The sequence below is a fragment of the Caretta caretta genome, chromosome 17, assembly GCF_965140235.1.
Source record: "Caretta caretta isolate rCarCar2 chromosome 17, rCarCar1.hap1, whole genome shotgun sequence".
NCBI lineage: Eukaryota > Metazoa > Chordata > Testudines > Cheloniidae > Caretta > Caretta caretta.
The window spans coordinates 13,307,701-13,322,613 of record NC_134222.1 but is presented as its reverse complement, the minus strand read 5'-3'; the positions used below and the strand labels follow the sequence as shown (position 1 = coordinate 13,322,613).

General features: G+C 40.5%; 1 protein-coding gene and 3 non-coding genes across 4 annotated transcripts; all 4 read left to right on the top strand.

The window, feature by feature from the left end:
* Positions 1 to 4,438: 4,438 nt before the first annotated feature.
* Positions 4,439 to 14,696, top strand: CCT6A (chaperonin containing TCP1 subunit 6A). The gene is made up of 14 exons (XM_048823752.2): positions 4,439 to 4,633; positions 5,031 to 5,094; positions 6,140 to 6,274; positions 7,004 to 7,177; positions 7,364 to 7,467; positions 8,557 to 8,667; positions 9,268 to 9,427; positions 9,692 to 9,774; positions 10,202 to 10,298; positions 10,870 to 11,017; positions 12,531 to 12,664; positions 12,975 to 13,077; positions 13,812 to 13,884; positions 14,338 to 14,696. Exons 1-14 carry the CDS (start codon positions 4,497 to 4,499, stop codon positions 14,408 to 14,410), a joined length of 1,596 nt encoding a protein of 531 aa, XP_048679709.1. The 5' UTR covers positions 4,439 to 4,496; the 3' UTR covers positions 14,411 to 14,696.
* LOC125624170 (small nucleolar RNA SNORA22) lies at positions 6,678 to 6,809 on the top strand. Its single transcript, XR_007353228.1, has one exon. It is a non-coding gene; the product is annotated as a small nucleolar RNA SNORA22 (small nucleolar RNA).
* On the top strand, positions 8,274 to 8,409 carry LOC125624169 (small nucleolar RNA SNORA15). Its single transcript, XR_007353227.1, has one exon. It is a non-coding gene; the product is annotated as a small nucleolar RNA SNORA15 (small nucleolar RNA).
* Positions 8,987 to 9,119, top strand: LOC125624171 (small nucleolar RNA SNORA22). Its single transcript, XR_007353229.1, has one exon. It is a non-coding gene; the product is annotated as a small nucleolar RNA SNORA22 (small nucleolar RNA).
* Positions 14,697 to 14,913: the final 217 nt, after the last annotated feature.

Genomic DNA, 14,913 nt, shown 5'->3' with positions numbered 1-14,913 from the left:
TCATTTCGAAGCTGAGGGTGTGAGGGGAGTTCATTAAATTTTGTCAAAATTGACATGTTCCTGCAGAATGTTTCAATTTGGATTAATCAACATTTTCCAGTGGAAAAATATTCCATCAGAAAATTTTCGACTAGCTCTACTTGTAACCATTAGTTAGGGAGCTTCAGGCAGCCAACCGAAAACTGCCATCTCTCCTTTTAAGTTGGTTGTTATATTCAAAGGCAGGAAAGCTGTTGTGGCTGATATAGCTCCATTTATTCACTTCTTGATGGGCAGTCTTGTGACTGGCATCCTAATGAAAAGATTGTCAAGAGCCAGTCAGTACAACAGTCACAGTTCATGCATCAGCTGTTTTGCAATTCTGGCAACCTTATTCCTCCGATTTATGTGGATTAATTAAAGTCACAAGCTTTATTGGTGCCTCCTTCTATGTCATCCTTGTCGTTTCAAATATTAACAATATTTAAATAATCAGTGGTCAATATGAGCATCTATGTGTAGCTTCTTGTGTCAGAGTACTCCTATGGCAGGACCCCCTATTGGAGTGACACTGACGTCTCTAATGTCTATTCTGATTCTGTTTATTAGTTTTATCTTTGTCAGGACATTGTGTTTTTAAACAGGCTTAGAAATAGTTTATTTTAACATGGGTTAATCACAGTTTGATGCTGGACAAATTGAATCAGATAAAGACTAGAGAAAATGGTTCCTACCCAGAAACCCAATGGCAGTTTTTCCTGAGTAAGGACTGCATAATTTGGCCAACAGAATTCTTATTGCATACGTCAAGTAGAAATATCCCCCCTTTGGTTTCTATAGATTTAGTTGGGTTTAATAGACAGGATTTCATCCATTTAAACATTATAGGGAAGTTCTTCAGTTGATGTAAATTGTCACAGCATCACTGACTTCAGTGGACAATTTACTCCAGCAAGTATCTGCCCTTATATTTTTATTGCACATTAAAAATTAAATGCACAACAGTTCAACAACTGAAATGAAAATGAGCTGTAAATCGACAGGTTTGCATGGATCCCTAAAAAACTGATGCAAAATGGGAGTTCAACTGCTCTAAAAATATAAAAGTCGTAATAAGAAAGGGTTGTTCTGCATACTCTGAAACAGCAGACCCTCAAATGTGTGGTCCGGGGAGGAAGCACAGAGACTTTTAGCTGGGATTTTCATTGGGGCCTAGTGGAATTAGGCACCCTAATCCCCTTGAAAGTCAATGTGAATTGGACACTAACTCCTTGAGGCTCCTGAGAAAACGCCATTTGGTGAGAAGTGTAGATACTGACTTAAACTAAGGACTGATGGATTTCTTTTGAAGTTGGCTTTTCTTTCTGATAAAACATGCAAAAACTCTAACTAAAACAAAAAAAAGACTACATTTTTTCCCCTGCACTAAATCAAAGCCCCCTATCTGAAATAGCTCCTGAGTGTTTGAACACCATAGGCATCAGGGCTGGGGCAAGGCCAAAACTGAATTCCTTACAGATGGCTTCAGCCTTGCCTTGGATTCATATTGACACTGACCCCTTTTTATCTATATTGACAATACAACTGCCCCATTTCCAGGGAACATCACAGGAAAAGATCATACACCTGGAAGTTGCATAATATGAAGGATAGGAAATGTGTGTGTGTACACATGTGCACATGTATGTGTGTGTTTGACTATATTGCCCTCTATTGGCTGGTTGCATGCTACATGCTACAGCTAGAGGCTAGGCCTGCTAATCATCATTAATCAAAGGTGATTGTCAGAATGTTTGGGTGTGATATTTGGACTGTGGAATCCTTTGGGGGAGAATGTCAGGGATGTGTGGAAGATTCAGGAGTGGAGTCTCCTTTGCAGGATATATGGGGACAGAGATCCCAAAAGCTATGTGTGCAGTCTTTCTCCAGGCCTGTAGCCAGTAGCCAGACACACAGAGTAGACAATTAAAATTAAAATTCCAGGGGTCCCCTCTAACAGTACATTTTGAGATACCAAGTGCAATTTCCTGCATTTTAGAATATTGAATTTTAAAAAAGATGAATGCAATGACAAAGAAAGCCTACCTGGTATTTTTTATTTTGGTTCCTCACTAGAATAACTTGCCAGCAGCTCAGCAAAACCACAGAGGTCCAAACATGCTGATATATTTCCCATTGATGCTTACTTACCAACTGCATAAAAAAACATCAAAAAGTCAGTAACCCAAGCAGGTTGCCACCTTTCAGCTGCACAGAAACTCTTGGGCTCCCATACCTAGCTCTATCATTCACAACCAGGTCTCCCAAAACTCCCTCATCCTGCTTTCTCACTAGTAAGCACTGTACCCTTAGCATACTACTGCAAGTAGTTCCTCCAAGGGCAAAGTGTGTAGTACTTAGTCTGGACCTCTGTCATGGCTTTGCCATGAGCCCATCTACAAGGCAGCACGGTGTTGTGCTGCCCCACAATCAGACTGGAGATCCTATTGTGAGGTAGAGTCATATTCGGCCTCACAGCTCCCTCCCTGTGGCAATGGATGGACATACCCTCCATCAGCCCTACACCTGGCATAGTTTACATCTCTCTGTAATGCCAGCATGTTGCAATGGGCAGAGTGGACTGTTGCAGAAGCTGCTACCTCCCCCCCCCAGTGTGCTTTGCTTGAAGAGGGAATAGTAAAGGGGGTGTTTGTTTTCTTTCCTGTATGGACACACAGGATCGACCACCATCTGGCCTGTAGCTAGACCCACCAAGGGCAGAGGCACCTAACTACCTTTGACAATCTGGCATCTGCAATCACAGTGGAGGTATCTATGTATCCTGTAACCACTTCAGTCATAGGGGCATTATATCATGATATTTCAATGAGCAGTATTATTCCAAAGGCACCTGTCTCCTCTCTGGGATCTCTTATATATAGGAAACTGAGGCACGGAGGAGTTAAGTGACTTGCCTAAGGTCACAGAGGAAGTCCAGAGCAGACCAGGGAATTGAACAGAGGTCTCCCTCATCTCAGACTAGTCCCTCAGTCATTAGGCCATCCTTTCTCTCCCAGTGAAAGTGTATTGTTTACGTATGTGAGCTACTACACTCAGAGGTTTGCGTCTACTATTGTACTAGTCCCACTGAGGACAGACCATATTTTCAAAGGTATGTAGACACCTAAAGATGCAGATAGGTGCCTGAAGTGAATGAGAGTTAGGCACCTAGGACTTTTTGAAAAGACCACTAGTTGTCTATCTGCATCTTTAGGCGTCTAAATACCTTAAAAATATGGCCAATGGTGCTTACTCTATGAATAGTTCCACTGAGGATTGGGGTGTGTGTGTTAAAGGATCCTAAGTGAGTTAGGTGCCCACAGCCCATTGACTTTCAATCAGAGTTGGGTTCCTAACTCCCTTAGGCCCCTTTGAAAAGCTAGTCTGTAGAATTTACTATTATGAACACCCCGCTGAGGACATTCAGTCTTCCCAGCTCTCTTGATTTTATTGCAAGTACACAAGTCTCGCAATATTTGTTGTTTTTCTTAAAGCCTCCGCTCCTGAAGTCCTGTGATTACCTGAGAATCTCAACTTTCATCTAAAACAAGCAAGTTTCGAGCCTTCATAGTTACAGATAATATCTTGAAAAAGGGAACCCTAAAGATTCAGAATTCAAGGCAAATAAAAAGAAAAACTCTTAATTTTATTATTTGTGAAATCTCAGGATTTTAAAGCAAATCTCAGTTTTTTGGAGCCTGACTCATGATTTTTGAACATTGGGGATTGGCAATACTGGACATTTGCTTCTTACTCTGAGCAGCACATCAAGGGTATAGCAGTAGCAGGGAGAGCAAAGAAGGCTGTTTGAAATATTAATTGAGTTTATCTGTTATTAAGCTAATTTCAATATTAATCCACTATTTAAAAAAAAACTTGGCTAATTTCTAACTCAGGCAAGTTTGTGATTTTAGTAACTGGGGGATTGCCATTGCTAACTAGGTAATATAACCATTAATGACCTAGAGGCATGTTAATTATTTGATTTGTATACAAATAGCTATAACTGTGACCAGCTATTTTGTGCATGTTAATTACGTTATTCATATTTTGAGTCGCAATCCTACATGACTAGGCATGGTTGTACAGTAGGGTGACCAGATGTCCCGATTTTGGGGGCTTTTTCGTATATAGGCACCTATTACCCCCCCTCCCCATTTTTCACACTTGCTTTCTGGTCATCCTATTGTACAGTAATAACTTTGTATATATTAATGAGCTCTCGTTGTATATTAATTAAAATATGCGCACGTGATTACGAAGATTTGCATATTAACGGCTTCCAGCGGCCGCGAGCGCCTCTGCAGGGGGCGGGCACTGGGAACGAACGACAAGCGAGCTGCCCAATGGTCCTGCAGCCGGCTCGGCCTGGCCAATGGGAGGCGGGCGGGGCTGGCGCCGGCGGAGTGTTCTAGAAGGGCGGGGCGGCGGCGGCTGTGGTAGCTGGAGCCTTCTCGTTCCCTGGCCTTGCTGCAGACATGTCGGCGGTGAAGGCGCTCAACCCTAAGGCCGAGGTGGCCCGGGCCCAGGCGGCGCTGGCCGTTAACATCAGCGCGGCCCGGGGACTGCAGGACGTGCTGCGGACCAATCTGGGCCCCAAGGGCACCATGAAGATGTGAGACCCGCGGGGGCCGGGCTGAGGCGAGGCGAGGCGGGGGGCCCGGGAGAGGCCGCGTGGCCGAGGCGGGTGTAGCGGTGGGGCCCGCTGGGGAGGGGGGCCGGCCGCTCTCGGGAGCCGCTGTGCGCCGTGACTGGCGGGCTCTCCGCCGGCCCCGCGCGGAGCGGGAGGCGCCGGTTGCTGCCCGGCGCCTGCCTCGGGCTCCCGCAGGCCTAGGGGCGCAGAGCGCTGGAGACAAAGCAGCGGGCGGGAGGCTGGCGCTAGCCGCGGCCCCCTGGCCGTGCAGGCGCCTGGGAAGCCACGCGCTGGGGTTGGGCCACGCGCAGGCCGCTGGGGAGCGGGGCAAGGCGGAGGCTGCGCAGCCGCTGACTGTTGTGCATTGTGACCCTCGCAGGCTGGTGTCCGGGGCTGGAGAGATCAAGCTTACCAAGGATGGCAACGTGCTGCTTCACGAGATGGTGAGTGCGCCCCTTTCCCCCGACCCCCTGGGGCGAACAGAGCGGCTGGAGCTCTGTGCGGTAACGGTGATGAACGGGGCTTCTCATGCAGTGGTTCAAGGCAGCGGTAGTTTGGGCAGATGTTCGCTAAATCTCATGGGTTGGCAACCATAAAGGAAAGTTGTTAATTCCCTAGTTAAAATATATCCGTTGCCTCATTGGTTTGTTGTTTACCGATTTCAGACTTCAGAAAGGGATAGATCTTTCATTCAGTATCCTGCCTGTTACTCTTAAATATGCTCTTGTTTACCCAAAATTTCTTTTGGTTCACCTAACACTGGTATGTCTCTAAAGTCCTAGTCTTGCATCTGATCAGGGAGAGGCCTGCATTTCTGTTGCAAACAGTAGGGCTCTGGACAGATGTACATGCAGAACTGAGGCCAAAGGTAGTAAGGTACAGATGTGTGAGGTTAAAAAAGAAAAAGAAAAATGTACTGGGCTGCATGGTGGGTGTGGTCCACGTGTGAGTTTCTGCTACACACAGATCCATTACTACACTGTAGTTTCCCTGCCACATGCTAGCTAAATGAAATATTACAGCAATATTTCATTGTACTGTACTTTACATCACACTTTTAAATGCCGTTTACTCTGTGCTTATATGTTCTGTCTACTCCATTAAGGTTAACTTTTCTGTGCTGCTTCTTAAAATAACATCCTTTTTCTCCTTTCCTGGGTCACTGTCAGGCATGTATACATGGTCCTTTTAGAATAACTCGGCTGATAAGGACTTCTTAATGTTTGAAGAAACCAGTGCTGTGCTTTGGTTCTTTATTTTCATTGCTTTTTGGTCAAAACAAGAGTTATGCAAAGTCTATGACCACTATAGCTGGTTCTTTAAATATGACTCTTTAATTAGATGGTGTCACTTTAAAGTAATAAAAACAAAATCATTCAGATGCACTAGTGGTTATGAAAAGTAAGCACTGGCCAGGTTAAATTGGTTTCAGATAGTTACTCCCATAACAATTCAAGATTTATTGTTCAGTGTCTTGTTTTTGTTTAGCAAATACAACACCCAACAGCCTCCTTGATAGCAAAAGTAGCAACAGCACAGGATGACATCACTGGAGATGGTACCACTTCAAATGTTCTGATCATTGGAGAGCTGCTGAAGCAGGCGGATCTCTATATTTCCGAGGTACGTATGAATTTTTCACTTTCATAAGAAAATGAGTGAACATTTTCCTTTGAGGCTGTTCAGCATCATCGCAGTTAATGTTTCATGTTCATAAAAAAAGCTTCCGGTGTTACAGCTCTTCCAGAATTATTTTATTTTGAGACACTTTTTATTGTGTAAATACATTGGGTAAAAACTAAAACAGATGATCAGCTAGCCAGGGTTATGTTGTTACAGGTTGAAACCACCTATGATAGATGCAGGATGTACCTTGTATCTACCAGTTTGTTTTTGACTTATTTCTATTTGGATTTAAAGCTCTTGTCTTCTAATTGTATGACAACAGGAGGTACCTTTCTAGAGTAAGGAATTGCTGCTGGCAGTGTGTGCCAGGAAACTTAGGCTGATACCTTATTAATTCATGTTGCACAGTGAACACCCAAGTGTGCTTTGTAGTTCCCTTGGCTATAACTCTGTGCTAAAATAATCTGTACTTTTCCTCTGCATTAGAAGGAGTGCCATTCCTTTTACATGTATTCAGAAGGACAGTACAATTTTTATTTTATTTATTTTTTTCCCTTCTCTGTAGCATGCAAATTCTAACTTCAGTCTTATAGCACCAAAGTCATGGGTGTTTGTGGTATCCGAAGTTTGGAGATAACACTTCAAATCTTAACTTTTCAAGTAAAACTAGTAAATAGGAGTTTTCAGTCCACTCATTCTGTTACTTAACTCTTTTTAAAAAATTAGGGCTTGCACCCTAGAATAGTCACCGAAGGATTTGAAGCTGCAAAAGAAAAAGCACTTGAAGTTTTGGAGAAAGTCAAAGTAACCAAGGAGATGGACAGGGAGACACTTGTGGATGTTGCCAGAACGTCCCTGCGTACTAAAGTTCATGCAGAACTTGCTGATATCTTAACAGAGGCAAGTGTGCATGTGTTGTCTGTCATCTACCTTACTGTCCTTTTGTGTAAGGAACTCCAGGTGTTCAGCTTGTTCTGTAACTATTTGGGGAAGGGGTGAGAATGTATGGAAGTTGAGGAAATACTGGCTGGGTTGCTTTTTTGACGAATGCATTGTTTTTTATGGAGGCATTCTCTCCTATTTCAGGCTGTAGTAGATGCTGTTTTGGCAATCAGAAAACCAGATGAGCCTATTGACCTCTACATGGTTGAGATTATGGAGATGAAGCACAAATCGGAAACTGAAACAGCGTAGGTAGCTATAAAATGTTGGTAATGCATTCTGTACTTAAAGGTTAATCATAGCTTGAAACTTAATTGCTTTAAAACAGTTGAAGGTAGCTTTAGGGGTAGTATACCACCTCTGAGTCCCTCTGCCAATTTTTTGTCAATTTACAATTGCGTTTTCCCGTTTTTCTTACCCCTCTTTTGTTTGAAAAGAGGAAACTGACTACGCAGGGAAAACTACAGAACTGACGAATAGCTAGGTATTGTCAGAATTACAAAATAAATAACCTGAAAAATAGCCTTTTTCCTGTAATCTCTGTTTTGCTAATCTTCTAACAGGCCTGGAGGGACTGGACACAAGTGAGACTAAATCATGTCCCTTTATGCTGGAGGATCTGACTGTATTCTTCTGATACACTTTTCTGAACATCATTATCACTACACATTCATTTCAAGTATAAAATGTACATTAGGTGCATGTATACAACTGTTCACTTTCAAAGATTGTTTTAAAACAGTTGTCAGCGTCAAAAACATGAAGTGTCTTATTCCTTTTTAACTATTCCATCTTTTTTGGAATGCAAGTCCACTTCCAGTATAGATGAAGTGTAAGTTTTAGGTGACTAATCAAAAATGGAAGGTGAACAGGAATCCAACTCTCCACCTTTTGTAACTCTAAAATATTGGCAGCACGGGGTGGCTCCTAATGTGTCTTAAGTGTCCTCTTAAGTGAAGATGTATAAAATCTTATCAGAATTACATGTTAAGAGAACCGTAATGCTTCAAAATTCTTTGAAAATACAAAGAAGTGTAGATATTTAACTTCAGTGGCATGGACGAATTCTGCATTGGCTTCTTCAATAGCTAATGCAGTCAGACACTATGCTAGAGTATATTTCCTTTTCACTTGTTCCTAATGGTATGCTTTGTGTAAAGTTAGCATGTCCATACAAGTAGGATACATGATCCAAGGAATTCTTAATGTGACAGTAAGGTAGTTAATCTGTTTGTTCAACTATAGTATGAGTTTTATGACTACATTTCAGGAAAACAGAAGTTTCCTACCCTGTGAATAAAGGATTTCTTACAGGTCATCTTACTGACTTTTTACAGGCTGATTAGAGGACTTGTTTTGGACCATGGTGCTCGTCATCCTGACATGAAGAAAAGAGTGGAAGATGCTTACATCCTTACTTGCAATGTATCACTAGAATACGAAAAAACGTAAGTAGTCACCAGTGAGACAAGGGAAGAAATATACCTGACTCTGGTAGTGTGAATTCATATTTGCATATGTATCTTAAACCTTTTAAGAGTAATAAATACTTTAGAATATCCTTTTTCTAAAAAAAAGAGAGAGAGAAAGAACTAGCCTGGTTTTGTGTAAAAGGAGGAAATGAAGTCAAATGTTTAACTCCAAACTAGTGGAGTGATGAATTGGCTTTTGAGGTGGGCTGGATTGTGGACACATTAGCATAATCGTCCCTTCTGTTGGCTTACTGAATGACAGAAAGTCTCCCCTATGCCTCCAACAAGTCTTACATTGCACAGTGAACACCCAAGTATACTTCATAGTTCCCTTGGTATAACTCTGTGCTAGAATAATTCTGTACTGTGCCTCTGCATTGGAAGGAATCCTTTTCCTTTTTACATGTATTCAAAAGGACTGTACACTTCATAGTGCTGTACTGTAATTTTAGCTAATTGATGTCTTAACTGAAACATGTAAGTTAAGTCCCCTTCTGATTTTAAGATTCTGCTATTTTAACACTCTAGAGCACTAGTAGTAATGTTGAACAATTTCTTTTTTTTTTTTCTTTTCAGAGAGGTGAGCTCGGGATTCTTCTATAAGAGTGCAGAAGAAAGAGAGAAGTTAGTAAAAGCTGAGAGAAAATTCATTGAAGACAGAGTGAACAAAATCATAGATTTGAAAAAGAGAGTCTGTGGTGATTCAAATAAAGGATTTATTGTGATCAATCAAAAGGTGAGATAAATGAGAATGAGGTAACTGGAAAAATTACTTTAAAATGTTGGCATTCTTGGCAGGCCTGATGCTTTGTTTTCAGTTAACTGTATAGGCTTCTTCAGACAAACCCTAGTCAGGCTTGGTCAGCAGTGTATTTTTCAGATACGTGTGCATACCTCCCACTTAACTTCTGTATGAACTGAATGTACAATTTGGTCTTTAGTGCTGGACTGAATCTCTATTTTTAGTTTTCTTAATGTGTACTTCTCCCTTTGATTATAGGGAATTGACCCATTTTCCTTGGATGCACTTGCAAAAGAAGGAATAGTAGCTTTGCGCAGAGCAAAAAGGAGGAACATGGAGAGGTCAGTTCTTGGGGAAGGAATTTTGTGTTAGACTTTCACTCTTTCCATTTTTACTTTATTGTATATTTTCTTTCAAAACTGAAATAAAATATCCCTTTAGCTCAAGCACATACACTTCTTACAGGAGTAAAAACTGTCAGTCCAGTATAAACCATGTTTACAGTAAGCTTTCAACTCCGAGTAGAATAGAAGAGGCTTGAATTGTTTTAAACTTGAACACTAGGAAACAAATCACCTGAATAAACAAACCTTAATATCTTGAAATAAATTCACAAATAAGGAGACCAGCCTATATGTTATAACAATATATGGCATGGTGTGAAAAGCATCTTCACTCAGGACTATTCACACAACTAAGATTCTCTAGCTTTTCACTTTTTTTTTAATGTAACATGCTTTAGGTGTTTTTATGTACATCCTTTTTCAGATTGACACTTGCTTGTGGTGGTATGGCTATGAATTCTGTGGATGACCTCACTGCTGACTGTTTGGGGCATGCTGGTCTTGTCTACGAGTATACACTGGTGCGTAAGACCTTCATCTTCTAACCAAGGCTAAACTAGATATTCCTCTGGCTCCTATCTGGTGTCTGCAGCAGTCTTTTTCAGTTCAGGCTTTATTGTTGATTCTGCTACTTCTAAACATATGGAGGTCTTTGCCAGCATTTAGGTGCCCATGAGAATTCATTTAAAAGTTTGAGAGCAGTAATGGAAGTCTCATAAAAAGTCACTGGGACTTCTTGTCCTTGTTGCTCCTTGTCATGTGTAGAATGTGTTTGGGGTTAAAGAATAAAATTGAACCAAAGGAAAAAACAAAATAAACTTGTTCTCTATTTAAGGATAAAATATAATTGAGAAGGTATCTGAACAGCTTCTGAGGGTGAGGAGACAAACTTCTCCCCTTCTCTCTCTCTTCCCCTCCTGAAAGGTTCAGTATAAAATTAATTTATCTGAATAACTCTCTTGTTGACATCGGTCTTAAAATACTCAGATACACCATAGTTAAATATTTTTCATTTAGTGATTTACATGGATGTACTGTGGGGTTTTTTGTTAAGCAAAAATGTGATATTAGAAACTTGCTATTGGCATATAGGGTGAAGAGAAGTTTACCTTCATTGAGAAGTGTGACAACCCTCGCTCTGTTACCCTATTGATCAGGGGGCCAAATAAACATACGCTCATACAAATCAAGGATGCAGTAAGAGATGGGCTACGTGCTGTCAAAAATGCTATTGAGGATGGTAAGTCTCGTGGTGGTGTTTCATTTAGCAAGGTCTTATGAAGCACATCTTGAAATGTGCAAAACAGCTGCCAATGCACATCTATGTGCCTGTACTTTTCTGTCAGGTGATACGGATAAATTGTTCGCTTTTGTTAATAGTTTATACAGACTGTGCTAAAGCACACTTCTACTTGAAGTGTTCCCAGTGCCTTGCTGTTTTTAAAGTGAGTATTTAGGAAAGATGGGCACACATTTGGTCAGTTATTGTAACTGAAGTTACATGTTAGGTGACACAATTAATAGCTGCATGTTGCCTTTCTCCAAGAAAGGGAATAAGTTATTGTTGTTAATTGTTAACAGTAAGTTAAGTGCTGCAGGTAAAAGTTGCTGGAATACTCTGTTAGTACAAGATGCTCTAATCACTACAGGGAAAATTATTAAAACTTCAGATCTAATTAAATTCAGTGCTTTTGGAAGTGGGAAGAATAAAAAATACATACCTTTAGCTGAAAGGTGTATGTCTACATGTGTGGCAGCATATAGAGTACAGACACCACACACCTCACTAGCACAAATATAAAGAGCAGTGTAGACCGTGAAGCACTGCTTGGCTGAATAGACATGCCAGAACCCTAGGTAATCTACCCTACATAGATCTCTACACACCAAAGCAGTGCCTCCCATGCTACACTGCCACATGTAGCTACATACTGCAGTGTGGACACGGACTATTTTTCACTGCTGTGTGTAGCTATATGTAATATACCCTCTATGCCTCTGGAAGCATAGACGAGGGCTAGGAAAGGCTTGCTTTCCAGTCATCTAAAAGTTTATTACTCTGCATTATCAGTCTAGAGTTCATGCTGGGAAGTATCATTAGAACAGCATTTCTTATCAGTGGAAATAATGAACCGATAACACATTTTTCAAAAATCTGTTTAAAGTATCTTGATTTAGTATATATGTATGGTGTTACCAAAACCTGAGTTTTATTCCAAGAAAACGGTAGAATTGCTGCTTCTCTTCTATTCCAATCTCCATTTCAAAGGGAAGGAGAAAACAAAAACAAAGCGGCTCTTTTAGATGTTTTTTAACTAAAAATGACACATGAGAACTGCAAACTGTTGATGTGAAAACCTTTTAATATGTGTAGACTTGGTGCTTTATTTAAATTACTTCATGTAATACTAATAATCTTGACTTGACTTTCTGCTGTCTTGCTGAAATGTCTACAGTGGGCCTAAAATATAACTGCTGTCAATACTTTAGGTAGCTGGCCAGTTAGTAAGATTTTTACTAAAAATCACCACCACCATCTTGGCACGTTTTTAGTGAATGATAGAAACATACAGGCTTTTGTTTCAACTTCCTAGCTTTCTCTCTGCCCAGTAAAAGCTTGGAGCTCTTCACTACAGTCAGCAAATCTTAAACGGACCTCTTTTTGTCTCTGTGGGAGCTTCATGACCACTAACTTAAATTAGTGTACAGCCTATCAAACAATTGGACTACATAGTGTGTTTTATCTCTTACAGGATGTGTAGTTGCAGGAGCTGGTGCATTAGAAGTGGCAATAGCTGATGCTCTTGTGAAACATAAGCCCAATGTAAAAGGAAGAGCCCAGTTTGGAGTTCAAGCCTTTGCTGATGCTCTGCTCATAATTCCTAAGGTATAAAAGTACTCTTGGTTAAAGTAATGGTTTCAGAGCAGTTATAAAGTGTAGAAAATTGTACCTGTTTTAGCAGTAGTCCACTTCACTGAAGAGTCTTTTGCCAGAGGACAGACATGAGTAATGTTTTGAACTGAAGGCAAGGATGTATACCCTTCCTAATTTTTGTCTGAGTTATACCAGCAGGGGGATATGTTGGGAGCTGTGGTAGAGATTAACAGTTAATGATGCACCTTCTGAAACAACATACAGGGCTTTAAGTTTAATACATACAATGTGCTTTTTTTTTCTCCTTCCTTCCCCCTCCAAGGTTCTTGCGCAGAACTCTGGCTATGACCCCCAGGAAACACTAGTGAAAGTTCTGGCCGAATATGCAGGATCAGGACAACTTATTGGAGTTGATCTGAACACTGGTAAGAAACTTTAAAATATGTTCAGACAATTAGGATTAATTTTTGCTTTGAGCCCTCAAAATGGTGCTGTTTCTGCTGAGGAGGAAATGGAGCTTTTATTTAATGTACAGCAAGTCCATCATGCTTTGGCTTCCAAAGATGTTTCAAGACTGGCGGAATTTTTGTAAGATCTTCTGGCAGATTTTCAGTCGGCAGCTTCTTTAGTTGTTTAGATTTACAAGAAGAATATTTCCTAGAAGAATACTTCACTCGTGATGAATAATGTTAATTTCAATATAGCTTTATGCAAGAGAATTAATTAACTGACTTGGTGAGCCACTGCTCCACATTTGGAGGCTCAGACACTCCATTTACAAAGTATATGTGTTACAGTGAAAAATACGGGCACACAAAGATGAAGGCCAGTGTTTAGTATGAAGTAGGAGATACTTTGGTTTGCCTCTTGGTGGCAGCAGCAAGTGTTCTGCTAGAAGGTGGGAATGGGTGAAGGGATGGATCACTTGATTACCTGTTCTGTTCATTCCCTCTGGGACATTTGGTATTGGCTACTGTCAGAAGACAGGAGATTGGGCTAGATGGACCTTTGGTCTAACCCAATATGGCCATTCTTATGGTGGGGGTGGGGGGAGAACATGTTAATGTCTTGTGATTTCCTATTGTCTGTAACAAGATTTTTGAACTACATTAATAAAATGCATTAATTACCTAAAAGGGGATTTATTTTGCATTCCCAGGTGAACCAATGGTGGCGGCGACAGCTGGAATTTGGGATAATTATAATGTCAAAAAACAACTACTTCATTCATGGTAAATTCTTTGTAATTTTTTTTTTAATTTTAAATTAAAATAGGTTTCCATTGCTACTAGTCAAATTTGATGGATTGATATGGGATGGGTTAATCTTTACAGAAATATTTTATCTAAATAAATATTTTATCTAAATGTACAGTGTAGAAATATAACTATTGTACTCACATGTTTTTATAAAAATGACTAGTCTTGATATCTGTTTCACCTCTGTCTGCCATAGAGAAATCAAACTTCTTAAATAAGCCAAGATTGGTTTATAATAACTTACAGAATGACACTTCAACAGCCGGTACAAGTTTTTTAACAAGTTAGTGAATGTAGAACATAATCTACAGAGTGGGTGTGTGAAGTGGGGACTGAAGGGGGGAGATGCATGCAGTTGGTACTCTTGTTTGGATGAACTGTAGAATAATACAGAAGTTTTGACCATCAATGTTTTGATCTTTTTAGCACGGTGATCGCTAGCAACATTCTTTTGGTTGATGAAATTATGCGAGCTGGAATGTCGTCTCTCAAAGGTTGAACTGAATCTGCCCTCTGCTGTGATGGTTGCCTTGAGTAGGGAGATGCCCTTAAGTAACTTAAAAAAAAAAAAAAAAAAATCCAGCTACAGGCATTATTTTCTCCAGCCTCCAGTGGATCTTCACAGTAACAGAAGTAGCCCTCTCTTTGGAGTATACATAGCCACTCTCAAACATTCGCTCCTATTCAAATATTAGGTTCTAAAATCAGTTATTTATTTTTTTTCTTAATTGCACTGAAATGTACAACAGTCTTTTTACCCAATAAACAGTTCTGCTCTGTGCTTATTTTGTAGTGGTGTCAGTTTTGCTTGGGATGGCTAATGTGGGACAGGTCAATGTAGTTATGTAATTGTCAGCTGGGAGGAAATGTCCCTTATCTGTACACCTCTTTCTGGATATTGCTAGAATACCCCCAGCAGGGATGACTTTCTGTGGCTCATGTACACATGCAGATTGGATTGCACCAAACTCCACTCTTAGCAAATCTTTCAAGCTTCAAAGA

Coding starts and splice junctions, on each gene's coding strand:
- CCT6A (XM_048823752.2), top strand. CDS start 4,497: ATGTCGGCGGTGAAGGCGCTCAACCCTAAGGCCGAGGTGGCCCGGGCC. Junction 6,275..7,003: donor CGGATCTCTATATTTCCGAG/GTACGTATGAAT, acceptor TTAAAAAATTAG/GGCTTGCACCCTAGAATAGT. Junction 13,885..14,337: donor AAACAACTACTTCATTCATG/GTAAATTCTTTG, acceptor TGATCTTTTTAG/CACGGTGATCGCTAGCAACA.